A 13,480-nucleotide genomic window follows, 5' to 3' on the forward strand; every position below is an offset into this window, starting at 1 on the left:
GGAGGCACTAAAAAGGTTGTCAGTGCTCAAGGTACATAAGTCACCTGGTCCGGACAGGATACATCCTGAGAGTTACTGAGGGAAGTCAGGGTGGGAATAACGGAGGCTCTGGCCACAATCTTTCAATCCTCCTTGGACACCGGGACGGTGCCAGAGGACTGAAGGGTTCAAATGTTACTCCCTGTACAAAAAGGGGCAGAAGGATAAACCCGGGAACTACAGCCAGTGCCTAACGTCAGTAGTGGGGAAACTTCTAGAGACTATAATCCGAGACAATATACACTTTCACTTAGAAAAATATGGGTTAATAAAGGACAGTCAACACGGGTTTGTTAAAGGCAAATCGTGTCTAACAAACCTGATAGAGGTTTTTGATGCAGTAACGGAGAGGGCGGATGAAGGCAGTGCAGGTGATGTAGTTTATAGGGATTTTCAAAAGGCGTTTGACAAAGTGCCGCATAAGGGACTTGTAGCAAAATCGAAGCCCCCGGTATTAAAGGGACAGTGGCAGCGGATACAGAACTGTCTGGGAGACAGAGAGCAGAGAGTGGTGTTTTTCTGACCTCAGATAAAATTGGTCACTCCCTCCAAGGCTGTTTGTTGGACATTGCTGAGCGCAACTAACTGCTGAGTTTAAACCCCCACAAAACCCTCTGGGATACAGTATATTGTGTGAAGAGCTTTGGGACGATCTCCTGATGTGAGAAGGCACTAAAGCAAATGTGAGGATCATTATTATTGTTGTAATTGGCAGTGAATGAGTTGGAGATTGGAATTGTGTACATTGGGGATGAATGAGAAAGGTTTCAGACCATTCAAAGTCAATGAGTGGTGGAAAGTGTGGGAGAGATGTGAGAGAATGTATGAGAGTGTATGAGTGTGTGTAAGAGTGGGAGAGTGTGTGTGAGAGTGTGCGAGTATGAGAGTGTGAGTGTGTGTGTGAGGGTGTGTGAGAGTGCGAGTGTGAGGGTGTGTGTGTGTGAGGGTGTGTAGGAGTGTGTGTGTGAGGGAGTGTGCGAGTATGTGAGTGTGAGTGTGTGTGTGGGGTGTGTGTGAGAGTGTGTGTGAATGCGCGAGTGTGTGAGTGTGTGTGTGGGAGTGTGCGAGTGTGAGTGTGTGTGAGTGTGTGTGGGAGTGTGCGAGTGTGTGTGTGAGGGCGTGTGGGAGTGTGAGTGTGTGTGTGAGGGTGTGTGGGAGTGTGTGAGTGTGTGTGGGAGTGTGCATGAGTGTGAGTGTGTGTGAGTGTGGGGTGGGGCAGATAAAGACATGTGCACCCATCGGCCAGTGTAAACAATGGGAGGCCATTATTGCCTGTGACCTGTGTACGGGGCAAGCAGAGGTCCACTCAGTGTTTACACGCTGGTCTGGTCCCATCTCTCCCTCCCCTCCACAAAACAGTCACTACTCTTCACAGTAATTGCTGTGAAGCACTTTGAGACGTCCTGCTCACCGGGACATTGCTGTGTGCAAATTGGCTGCTGTGTTTCACCCACACTTCGCGTGACAATATATTGTGTGAAGGTATTCCTGAATATGTCGACGAAACATCTCAAAGTGCTGTGTAAGTGGAGCGCTGTAGTGCAGTGGTTACAGCACTTGCCTCGCAAGCAACAGGACCCGGGTTCGATTCCTGGGCGGGGAGAAACCTGCGTTTCCTTTGAAGCGCTTAGAGACGCCCCATGACATGAAAGGCCCGATATTAAATGCAAGGAATATTATTATTTTATTAATTATTTTAAAACCGCACAGCACATTTTAACCCTTTAACTCCCTCCCCCTTAACCCCTCGTGACCTCCGGTCTCACAGCCACAAAGTATAATATCATTGCAGTCCAAATAAAAAATAGCAAATTGTTTTTTATTTTAATTTTTTCTTAAAAAAACAGCAAAACATGTTTTCATAACAGATATTTAAGTCTCNAAAAAACATAAAAATTCTAATATAAATATTACTTTTTTTTCTTCCTTTTTTTAAAATGTTAATTTTTTAATATATAATAAAACGGTATAAGATTGAGAAATATATACACATATGTTTTACAGCTGGCCTGAAATTCCATTACTGTTTTACCAGAAATAATTCATTCCCCTCCACATCACACACACTCATAGCTTAAAGCAAGACTCATTCTTTTTTTTTGCCCGGCCGAGTGTCTGACACACGCAGAAACCCATCACCTGATTAAGAGTCTCCAAACCAAACTGAGAATTCCCCACATCCCACCCACACATGGAAATCCCAGAGAGTTTGTTGGAATGGAATGCGCTCTCTCTCTCTGGAGGGACACATCCTGTTTACCTAATTCCGGAGAGTATTAGGCACAGGTTGGCGAGAGCCAAGGCTTGGGGGGGGCCCAGAGTGTGTGTTGGGGTAACTGCTGGAGTCTAACCGGCTAAACCCACACAGCTTGGCCATTGCTATCGCTGTCTGGCCAAGCTTTCCCGCTGCTTGTCCAGCGAGGACCCCCCTCCCCGTTAGGGCTTTGGCTGTGGGGTTACCAGGAGCTGAGGGGGAGGATTCCCTGTCCCCAGTGATTGGTCAGTTACTGTGGCCTTCAACCCTGACACCAGATATTCACTTTAACCTTGTTCTGCAATCTCCTGCCCCCAGCCCCCCCAATCACACACACAGACAAACTTGCACCAGAACCTCCCTCCCCAAAGCACTCAGTTTCCAATGGACAAAACCTCTAATTCCAAGCCCATCCCCATCCCCACAATAAATAGAGGGCCATAGCATTCTTTCCATCCATCCATAAATTACACCCCCCATCCACCCCTGAGCCAGTGGTTTGTGTGTTGGGGTGGGGGGGTGGAGGTTGTGTGTGTGGGGGGGGCGGGTGGTGAAGGGTGTTTGTATGTGAGCCCACCTGTGTACTTGCGGAGCTTGCAGAGATGGGGGGGAAATGGGGAGAGGAGGAGAGGAATGTGAGCTTCAATTATCCAGTGAGATGGATTCCATGTCCATGTTCATTCCACTATGGCCGCCAGACAAACAGAGTCCACGACAACCCAACCCCCAACCCTGGGGACAGAGAGCCTCCGAGGTCACCTCTGGTGGGGTCCGGGAGGGGAGGGGAGGGTGTGCCTGAGCGAGGGGGAGGGTGGGGGGGGGGGAAGGATGTTCCCATCTTACTTGCACACGTAGCGCTCCACCACCCGCTCACACCTCTTACACGTGACGTAGCAGCACCAGTGGTATTTGCAGTGACATCTCTCCACCAGTGTCTCTGTATAAGGGTTATAACCCCGCCCACAGCACATCAGATCACAGCTGTCACTGCCATTAGACGTCTTGTTACACTGTCTAAGAGTCAACAACAACAACAAATTACATTGGTATAAAGCCCTTTCACTTTAGGAAGTCCCCAGAGAGGGAGCGAGTGAGAGAGAGAAAGAGGGGGAGCGAGACTGTGAGCTCAAAGTCCTGACCTGGTGATTTCTGACTTGGCAAAAGAACCAAAGGGGAGACCAGACGAGGTGACATGTTTTTAACCCAGAGAATTGTTACGATCTGAAATGTTTAGGGCTGTGGGGTAAAAGCGGGGGAGAAGGATTAGATGGGTTAAGAGCGGGGGAGTGGGACTAGTTGGGGTAAAAGCGGGGGAGAGGGACCAGTTGGGGTAAGAGCAGGGGAGAGGGACCAGTTGGGGTAAGAGCGGGGGAATGGGACTAGTTGGGGTAAGAGCGGGGGAGAGGGACCAGTTGGGGTTAGAGCGGGGGAGAGGGACTAGTTGGGGTAAGAGCGGGGGAGTGGGACCAGTTGGGGTAAGAGCGGGGGAGTGGGACCAGTTGGGGTTAGAGCGGGGGAGAGGGACCAGTTGGTGGCTGTTTCAAAGAGATGGCAGAGGCATGATGGGCCAAATGGCCTCCTTCTGTGCTGTAGGATTCTATGATTGTCTGAGTATGAGAGGAACCCACTAAGCCGGGCAGGTCTTTAACCTTAATCAAAACTAAGGCTCGATGGCAAAACAACAACAATACATGTGAAAAGCGCTTTTCACGTCGGGAGGACGTCCCAAGGCGCTGGACAGTCGAGTGTTTCAGACCTGAGCTGGAGGTTGGGATGGGGGGGGGGAAGGGTGGAGGGCAGGGGAGGAGGGCAGGGAGATCGAAAGCACGGTTGAAGAGGAGGGTCTTGAGATGGGTCTCGAAGGAGGCGAGGGAGGGGGCGAGGCAGAGGCACTGCGGGATGGAGTTCCAGAGGGTGGGGGCAGAGTGGCAGAAGGCCCGCCTGCCAATAGGGGGGCGAGCGAGGGGTTATTGTTGTTGTAAACAGAGGTTTGTTTGTGGAATAAGGAAACTTGCCGAAGGTTCTGCCCTATCCGGGAATCGAACTCGGGTCCTCTCGCTTACGAGGCAACGCTCTAACCACTGAGCTACAAAACTCCATAACATTGGACAGTCCAATTAAACTCTGATGCTATAGAGACCAGTGCCAGATTCCATCTCACAAACAGCGCCGGTTACATGGAGATTGAACTTTCATGCACTCCATANTTTTTCCCCATGAGAGCGTTCCCCCATTGTTTCTGTTACAACTGAATGGCTAAATGAATGATGCGAGTCAGGAATTGTGAGCCGGTGAATTCAGGCCATGTGGATGTCTCTCTTACTACAGAACGTGTCTTGGCAAACAAGACTTTGCTTTATCTGGGATCGGGCGAGTGGGATTGGGTGTGAGGTTTGTTTGGGTCAGAGCCATTAGTGCAGCACTCCCCTCCCTCCCTCCCCCCCTCCCCACCCACAACATTGGCTGCCACGTTTGCCTACAAACACACACAATTTAGTTATTCTTGTGAAGCACTTTAAGTCCTGGAGCTCAGGGGTCAGACACTGGCCTCGCAAGCGAGAGGACCCAGGTTTGATATCCGGGCGGAGAGAAACCTTAGCCAAGTTTCCTTACTCCACGCACCTCTGTTTAGCAGCAGTGAGTAGGGACCCAGTTGTTAGTCAATTCACCCGGTTGCTGCATTTTGCCCACAAAATACAGTCACTACACTTTACAGTATATTCTGTGAAGTGCTTTGAGACGTTGCAAAGATGTGATCAGGCGCTATAATAATAATAATAATAATAATCCTTGCATTTGATATAGCGCTTTTCACGTCGGGAGGACGTCCCAAAGCGCTTCACAGAACACACTGTAAAGTGAATTGACTGTATATTTGTGGGCGAACGCGGCAGCCAATTGCGCACAGCAATGTCCCACAAACAGTCGTAGATTGAAAATGACCAATTTATTATTGTTTTTGTTATTTGGAGGATTATTATTAGGCTCTGTGTGGAGTAAGGAAACTTGCCCAAGGTTTCGCCCTCTGCCTGGAATTGAACTCAGGTCTCTCACTTGCAAAGCGAGTGCTCTAACCACTGAGCTACAGGTCTCCACACATATATATATCAAATGCCAGGATTATTATTATCATTAATGTGAAAGTCACTGTGTTAAATGTGAGGGTTTTATTTATTATTAATTATTACTGTAAGATTATCACCTCTCTTGGGTCCCAGACGATCCCATCTTTTCGTTCCTGGAGCAGAAGTCGGACGAGCTGTGCAGGTAAACGAGCTCAGTGTCAGTTACTGGCCGCACGTCGATGTCTTTGGGCACCAGCTGTTTGCGGGTTCCAACCGGGCGATGGACGACTTTGGTGGCCGACAGGTACCGGACCTTCAGGTCAGCGGCCACCAGGCTCAGCTCCTGCAGCCCCTGCCAGCACGTCCTCACCGAGCATGACCCAGACACACCGTGGCACTTGCACTTGATCTCCACAGCCGCGCTCAGCAACTGGGGATAACAGGGGGGAGGGGGGGAGGGAGGGAGGGAGGGAGGGAGGGAAGAATTGCATTGTTAGAACTCTTTAGGTACGTCTCAGAGAGCTTCAGAGTGATTGCTGTCCCCACTCTCTGGAACTCCATCCCACTGTCCCTTCACCTCACTCCCTCTTTTGGTCTTCCAAGGCCCGTCTCAAGATCCGCGCATTCTGTCACCCTCCTACCCCCCACCCTCCCTGCCCTCTACCCCTTCTGATCCCAACCCCCAGCTCGCGTCCTAATCCCTGACTGTCCAGGGCCTTGGGATGTCCTCCTGATGTGAAAGGCTCCGTGTAAATGTCATGTGTTATTGTTGAGTGTATTACCTGTATTTGTAAGCAAATATGCCAGTTATTTTGTGCTCTTGTCTACAGTGACAGTGACTGGCAATAGCATAGTGCCAATTACTGCCATTAAAATAGAGTGACAGTGACTGGCTGTGATGCAGAGTGACAGTGACTGGCCGTGGTGTAGAGTGACGGTGACTGGTTGTGGTGTAGAGTGACGGTGACTGGCTGTGGTGTAGAGTGTCGGTGACTGGTTGTGGTGTAGAGTGATGGTGACTGGCTGTGGTGTAGAGTGACGGTGACTGGCTGTGGTGTAGAGTGACGGTGACTGGCTGTGGTGTAGAGTGATGGTGACTGGCTGTGGTGTAGAGTGATGGTGACTGGCTGTGGTGTAGTGACGGTGACTGGTTGTGGTGTAGAGTGATGGTGACTGGTTGTGGTGTAGAGTGACGGTGACTGGCTGTGGTGTAGAGTGTTATCCAGTGCTGATTACCTGTCGGCCGACCTCACTGTTGTGCAGGTTCATGAGGTTCATCAGCTTGGCCTGCGATCCCGACCGCTTGACCTTCATGGGAGAATCGAGGAACTTGGAGCCCATGAGGAGGCCATAGTTGAGGTTGTCTCCGCACCCCCCCCAACGGTATCCGGCCCCCTGTAGCTCGGAGGTGATGGGGCCACAGGAGCAGCCCCTCAGCTCCCCCGTGGTGCAGGCCCTCGCAATCGTGTGGCTGATGGAGGCCGCGGAGAGCGCGTAGACAAAGGCCGATTCCCGTGTGCCTGAGCCACACAGACAGGGTTAATCTTCATATTAATAACACACAGAGCCCCAGATCCGCACTGCGGATACTGGAGCAGCGATGGGAGGTGTGTGTCTCTTAATCTCTCCCTCACTCATGCTGCCTCTGTGTGGGGTGTTGCTCTCGCATATGGGAGTGTGTGTGCGAGAGACATGTGTGAGTGAGTGTGTGTGAGAGGTGTGTGCGAGAGAGTGTGTGAGAGGTGTGAGTGAGTGTGTGAGTGAGGTGTGTGAGAGGTGAGTGAGTGTGTGAGAGAGATGTGTAAGAGAAGTGTGTGAATGTGTGAGAGAGTTGTGTGCGTATGAGAGGTGTGTGACAGGTGTGAGTGTGTGAGAGGTGTGTGAGTGAGTTGTGTGTGTGAGAGAAGTGTGTGAGTGTGTGAGAGTTGTGTGTGAGAGGTGTGTGAGAGGTGTGTGAGTGAGTGTGTGTGAGAGAGTTGTGTGTGTGAGAGTTGTGTGTGTGTGTGAGAGAGGTGTGAGTGTGTGTGAGAGGTGTGTGAGTGAGTGAGTGAGTGAGTGCGTGTGTGAGTGAGTGAGGTTTGTGAGAGGTGAGTGAGAGGTGAGTGAGTGTGTGTGTGAGTGTGTGAGAGTGTGAGTGAGAGAGGTTTGTGAGTGAGTGAGGTTTGTGAGAGGTGAGTGAGTGAGGTTTGTGAGAAGTGAGTGAGTGAGAGGTGAGTGAGTGAGAGGTGAGTGAGTGTGTGTGAGTGTGTGTGAGTGTGAGTGAGAGAGGTTTGTGAGAGGTGAGTGAGTGTGTGGGGTTAGTGTGCTTGTGTGTGTGAGTGTATGTGTGCCTTTGTGTGTGTGTTTGTGTGTGTGTGAGACCAAGCAATTGGTTGCAAAACTTCTGTCCTTTCTGTGTCAGATTATTATCATATGATCAAGAGATATTCCCAGCCTTTGGACGAGATATTAAACCTCACTCACTCCCCGTCAGAACCTGTTCAGGTGGATGTTAAAGATCTCGCAGTGCGATTGGGAAAATAGGGCTGATGTCCCGGCCGACAATCCCACACATAAAATCGTGCACAAAATTGTTTGCTTCATTGGCCAACAATAACACACAGTCACTACACTTCACAGTGAATCCGGTGAAGCACTTCCAAGACGTCCCCTCTGAGGTGAAAGGCACCATAACAGAAGCCAGGATTATTATTATCATCAGCAGTATTTACCTCTCTCCAGGTCGGGTTTGAACTTGGGAGCCAGCTCGATAGAGGAGCAATTCCACCTCATGTCGGAGAAGGTTTTGCGACAGGTTGTCCTGACGTGGCGGGCGGCCTGGACCACACTGTGCATCAGGTCCAGGTTACTGCGGCACAGCTGCACCTGCGCAGACACCAGACCCTCCAGGTGTTTGCAGTTCTGAGTCTGGTTGAAGGGGATGGAGGGGCCAACAGTGGCCAGAGCCCTGCAAGGACAGAAACCCCCCCAGTGTCAACACACACTTACTTCATACGTGGTCTAACCCACTTGACATCTTATCCAAAAACCTGGAGTCCTGTAGCTCAGTGGTTACAGCCCTCGCCTCGCAAGCGAGAGGCCTCGGGTTTGATTCCCGGATAGGGGGTCAAACCTTAGCCAAGTTCCCTTACCCCACACGCCTCTGTTTACCAGCAGTGAGGAGGAACCCGCTTGTTAGTCGATTGGTGGATCGCTTTCTGGGGGAAATAATCCCTTCCAATAAAAATAATAATAATTTGGTCACTCAAACCACGACTGTCTGCAGGACACTGAAGTGCACAAATGGCTGCCGCCTTTTACCCACAACATATACAGTCAATTCACTTTACAGTATATTCTGTGAAGCACTTTGATTATATTTATTATACTTATTTATGATTTATTGTCAAATATAAAGATTATTATTATTATAAATCAGGTTTCCACACTGGGAACAGCTTGGGCTTGTTAACCGGATCATGTTTTATATATAAAATGTTTGTATTTGACACTTTAGTGGCTTTAGTGTCAGAATTTCTCAAGCGTGTCACAGATTTTGCTCGAGTCAGGAGGTTGTCGGGAACTTTGAGCTGACAGTGTAGGCTGATTCTCCAGCACAACGCTATGGGAGCATTGCATTATCAAAGGTGCTGACCTTCAGAGGGGCCAGACCCCTCTTCCCCCTCTTGCCCCCCTCAAACCCTGTCTATGGACACAGCTTGTTGTTGTTTGTCATGTTGCTGCTGTCACTGACCCATCAAATAACCCAACCAACCAACTAACTAATCAACTAACCAACACAACAACCCACCACCTAGTGCAGTAGATGTGGTTTATATGGACTTTCGAAAGACATTTGACAAAGTGCCACATAAGAGACTTATAAACAAAATGGAAGCCCACGGTATTAAAGGGACTGTGGCAACATGGATCCAGAACTGGCGAGGAGACAGAGAATAGTAGTAAACGGACCACTGCTCTTTTTGATCTATATTAATGATCTGGACCTGGATATAGGGAGCACAATTTACAAACTTGCAGACGATACTAAGTTAGGAAAAGTAGTTAATGGTGAGGAGGATAGCACCAGACTCCAAGAGGATTTAGACAGATTGGTAACATGGGCAGACACGTGGCAGATGAGGATTAATGTGGAGAAATGCGAAGTGTTGCATTTTGGAAGGAAGAATGAAGAGAGGTAATATAAGCTGATGGTACAATCTTAAAGGGGGCAAATGAACAGAGATCCTGGGGGTTCACATCAGCAAATCTCTGAAGGTGGCAGGACAGGTAGATAAAGCTGTTAAAAAGCTTACGGGATACTCGGCTTTATAAATAAGGGCATAGAATTCAAAAGTCAGGAGGTTATGTTGAATATTTTTAAGATGCTGTTTGGCCTCAGTTGAGACTGCATTCAGTTCTGGGCACTGTACTTTAGGAAAGATGTTGGGGCATTGGAGAGGATGCAAAGGAGGTTTACCGGGATGGTACCAGGGACGTGAAAAGCGCTATATCAAATGCAAGGATTATTATTATTATTAATGAAGGACCTTAGTTATGAGGAGAGGTTAGCGAAACTAGGATTATTCTCCCGAGAGCAGAGAAGAATAAGAGGGGATTTAATAGAGGTTTTCACGATCATGAGAGGATTTGATAGGTTGAACCGGGAAAAACTGTTCCCACTGACATGTGGGTCAGTAACCCGAGGACACCGATTTAAAATAGTTGTTAAAAGAAACAGAGGGGAGGTTAGGAAAATTGTTTTCATACAGCGAGTTGTTGGGATCTGGAATACCTGAAAGCGTCGTGGAAGCCAATTCAATAACAACTTTTAAGAGAAAAGTAGATGGGTATTTGGGGAGGACAGGATTGCAGGGCTATGGAGAGAAAGCGGGCCGGTGGGGTTGAGTTGGATTGCTCTTTTAGGAGCTGGCGCAGACACGATGGGCCGAATGGCCTCTTTCTGTGCTGTATGATTCTATAACATCCTAGGCAACCAACTCACTAACCAGCCAACTAATTAACTAACCAACACATCAACCCACCAATTAACTAACCAAACATCCTATGCAACCAACCAACTCATCAACCAACTTACCAAATAACTCACCAACCAACCAATCAACTACCAACACATCAACCCACCAATTAACTAACCAAACATTCTATGCAACCAACCAACTCATTAACCAACCAACTCACCAAACAACCAACTCACCAACAACCAATCAATGAAATAAAAATAACTTGCATGTGTGAGAGGTGCCATCCTTCACATGAGATGTTAAACTGAGGTCTCGTCGGCCTGTTCAGGTGGACATTAAAGATCCTGTGGCGCTATTCAAAAAGAGAAGGGAGTTTCTCTCTCTCCCCCGTGTCCTGGCCAACCATCCCCCAGATACAATTGGTCACTCACTCCATGACTATTTGTGGGAATCTGCTGTGTGCAGTGTGGAGTCCTGTAGCTCAGTGGTTAGAGCACTCACTTTGCAAGCGAGAGACCTGGGTTTGATTCCTGGCAGGTCAGGGCCAAACCTCGGGCAAGTTTCCTTACTCCACACAGAGCCTAATAATAATCCCTCAAGCATAGAAACAATAATAAATTGGTCGCTTCAACCCACGACTGTTTGTGGGACATTGCTGTGCGCAATTGGCTGCCGCATTTCACCCACAAATATACAGTCAATTCACTTTACAGTCTATTCTGTGAAGCGCTTTGAGATGTCGAGAAGACGTGAAAAGCGCTATATCAAATGCAAAGATTATTATTATTATAACTGGGTGCTGTTTCCATTACACAACTGTGTGAATTGACTGTGTATTTTGTGGGCTAAACTCGGCAGACAATTGTGCACAGCAGCGTCCCACAAACAGCTGTGGATTGAAGTATTATTTTTAAGGGTTTATTACCCACGGAAAGTGATCCGCTAATCGACTAACAACCAGCTTCCTAATTACTGCAAACAGAGGCATGTGGCGTAAGGAACCTTGCCCAATGTTTCGCCTGCCCGGGAATCAAACCCAGGTCCTCTCGCTTGCCAGGCGAGGGCTCTAACCCCTGCACAACAGAACTCCTGATCAGAGATAGATACTCACAGCCATTGGATGGCGTGGCTGCCCACGGAATTACACAGCAGGAAGCAGATTGCGGACAGAACACAACAAACATTGGGCTTCATTCCAGCCCCGGTGATGAGAGTTGCAGCGAAGGGTCAACCCTCTGGTGTACAGCAGCCAGTGGTCAGGTCAGGTCAGGTCAGCCGCTGAGAAACCTGCATCATAGAATAATAAGCAATCATTGTACACCAGAGGCATAATACAGAGGCCGAGATATAATAATAATAAGCCTAGCCTGTGATACAGTGCCTTCCATGTAGGGAAGATAACCCAAAGTGCTTCACGGGATATACTGTAATGTGCAGTGACTGTGTATTTTGAATGTGAATCATTCCACAGGAGAATTACAGGTGAATATAAATAATAAATAATACTGGCATTTGATATAGCGCCTTACCATGTTGTTGAGATGTCTTAAAGGTCTTCACAGGATATACTGTATATCATTTTGTGGGCGAAATGCGGCAGCCAATTGCACACAGCAGTGTCCCACAAACAGTCCTGGATTGAGTGACTCAATATAATTTTTTTTGAAGAGATTATTACCCCCAGAAAAGTGATCCACCAATCAACTAACAACCAGGTTCCTACTTACTGCTGGTAATCCGAGGCGTGTGAGTAAGAAATGTTGCCTGAGATTTTTCCCTGCCCTGGAATAGAACCCGGGTCCTCTCACTTGTGAGGTACAAGACACTGTCAAGTGTAGTGACTATGGATTGTGTAGGTGAATTCTTGGTGCTGAGCCGTTCTCAGTGTGAGTACTGCTGGGATCTCAGCCTCACTAGCTCTCGGCAAAACATCATTTTTCCTGGTTCGAGATAATACACCTGTCTTCAAACCCCATCCTGGCTGAGCTGGGATTACAGTCACAGCTGTTAGTTAGCAAACCTTTCCTCTCTCGTTTTCGTTCCAGAGCCCTCGGATTTGTGTGTGTGTGTGTGTGGGGGGGGGGGGGCAGAGTAACAATAACCCTTGTGTTTGATACTGTAGTCCCATAGCTCAGTGATTGGAGCACTCCACTCGCAAGCGAGAGAACCTTGGGTTTAATTCATGGGCAGCGCCAAACCTTAGGCAAGTCTCCTTACTCCTCACGCCTCTCTTTACCGAGCAATACGTAGGAATCGATTGGCAGATCACTTTCCGGGGGCAATAATCCCTCCAAAAAGCAATTTTGTCACTCAATCCACGGCTGTCTGTGGGACGTTGCTGTGCCCAATTGGCTGCCGTTTTTGTCCAACAATATACAGTCAATTCACTTTACAGTCTATTCTGTGAAGCGCTTTGAGACGTCACAGTGACATGATAAGGTGCTATATCAAATATAAGGATCATTATTGTTATTATAAATACAGTTAATGCTCTGGGAACAGCTTGGATTTATTAACCAGATTTTTTTAAATATAGCATGCTGGCACTTGACACAGTAACTTTGGTGTCAGAACTTCCCAAACACCTCACAGGGATCAGTCAGCCCGTCTCTCGCCTCTGAACCCAGGTCCTCTCGCTTGTGAGGCTAGTGCCCAGCTGGAGGGAGAATGTGGTTGGCAATCCTAATAGGATTGGAGACGGACAGAGACATGGGGTTCATTAAGGGGTGTGGGGGAAAGGCAGGGAAATGGGATTAAAAGACCTGATGTGATCCAATTCACTGATGGAACAGGCTCTGTGGACTGAATGGCCTCCTCCTGATCCTATCACGTTAAAGCCCTCAAAACACTTCCCCAAGATAAAAGTTCCACAAACAGCTGTGAAGTGAATTTACCTGGAGAATAATATTATTATAATAATTTGACACTAATTAACAACTAATACGATATCAAGTGCTCTGAGACGCTATCCTGCGTGAGGTGCACTATATAAATGCAAGTTGTTGCTGTAATTATGATCAAACTTGCATTTCACACAGCACCTTATCTCGTCCCCGAGACAAAGTCATCTGTCCATCTGAGCTGCCTATCAGCCCAACTCAACAACAACAACTTGGATTCATATAGCGCCCTCCACAGAGCCTGTGAGCAAAGTCAGG

General features: G+C 48.2%; 1 protein-coding gene across 1 annotated transcript; it reads right to left on the reverse strand.

The window, feature by feature from the left end:
• Window positions 1-3,124: 3,124 nt before the first annotated feature.
• Window positions 3,125-11,591, reverse strand: wnt11 (wingless-type MMTV integration site family, member 11). Its single transcript, XM_007911395.2, has 5 exons — window positions 11,434-11,591; window positions 8,070-8,305; window positions 6,595-6,878; window positions 5,496-5,788; window positions 3,125-3,307 (listed from the first exon to the last, which is right to left on the reverse strand). The coding sequence occupies exons 1-5, from the start codon at window positions 11,514-11,516 to the stop codon at window positions 3,133-3,135; spliced, it is 1,071 nt and encodes a 356-aa protein (XP_007909586.1). The 5' UTR covers window positions 11,517-11,591; the 3' UTR covers window positions 3,125-3,132.
• Between the last annotated feature and the right edge of the window lie 1,889 nt (window positions 11,592-13,480).

Source organism: Callorhinchus milii, unplaced genomic scaffold, assembly GCF_018977255.1.
Source record: "Callorhinchus milii isolate IMCB2004 unplaced genomic scaffold, IMCB_Cmil_1.0 Scaffold4, whole genome shotgun sequence".
NCBI lineage: Eukaryota > Metazoa > Chordata > Chondrichthyes > Chimaeriformes > Callorhinchidae > Callorhinchus > Callorhinchus milii.

Coding starts and splice junctions, on each gene's coding strand:
- wnt11 (XM_007911395.2), bottom strand. CDS start 11,516: ATGAAGCCCAATGTTTGTTGTGTTCTGTCCGCAATCTGCTTCCTGCTG. Junction 5,789..6,594: donor ACAGTGAGGTCGGCCGACAG/GTAATCAGCACT, acceptor TGTTATCCCCAG/TTGCTGAGCGCGGCTGTGGA. Junction 3,308..5,495: donor TCGTCTGGGACCCAAGAGAG/GTGATAATCTTA, acceptor GTTGACTCTTAG/ACAGTGTAACAAGACGTCTA.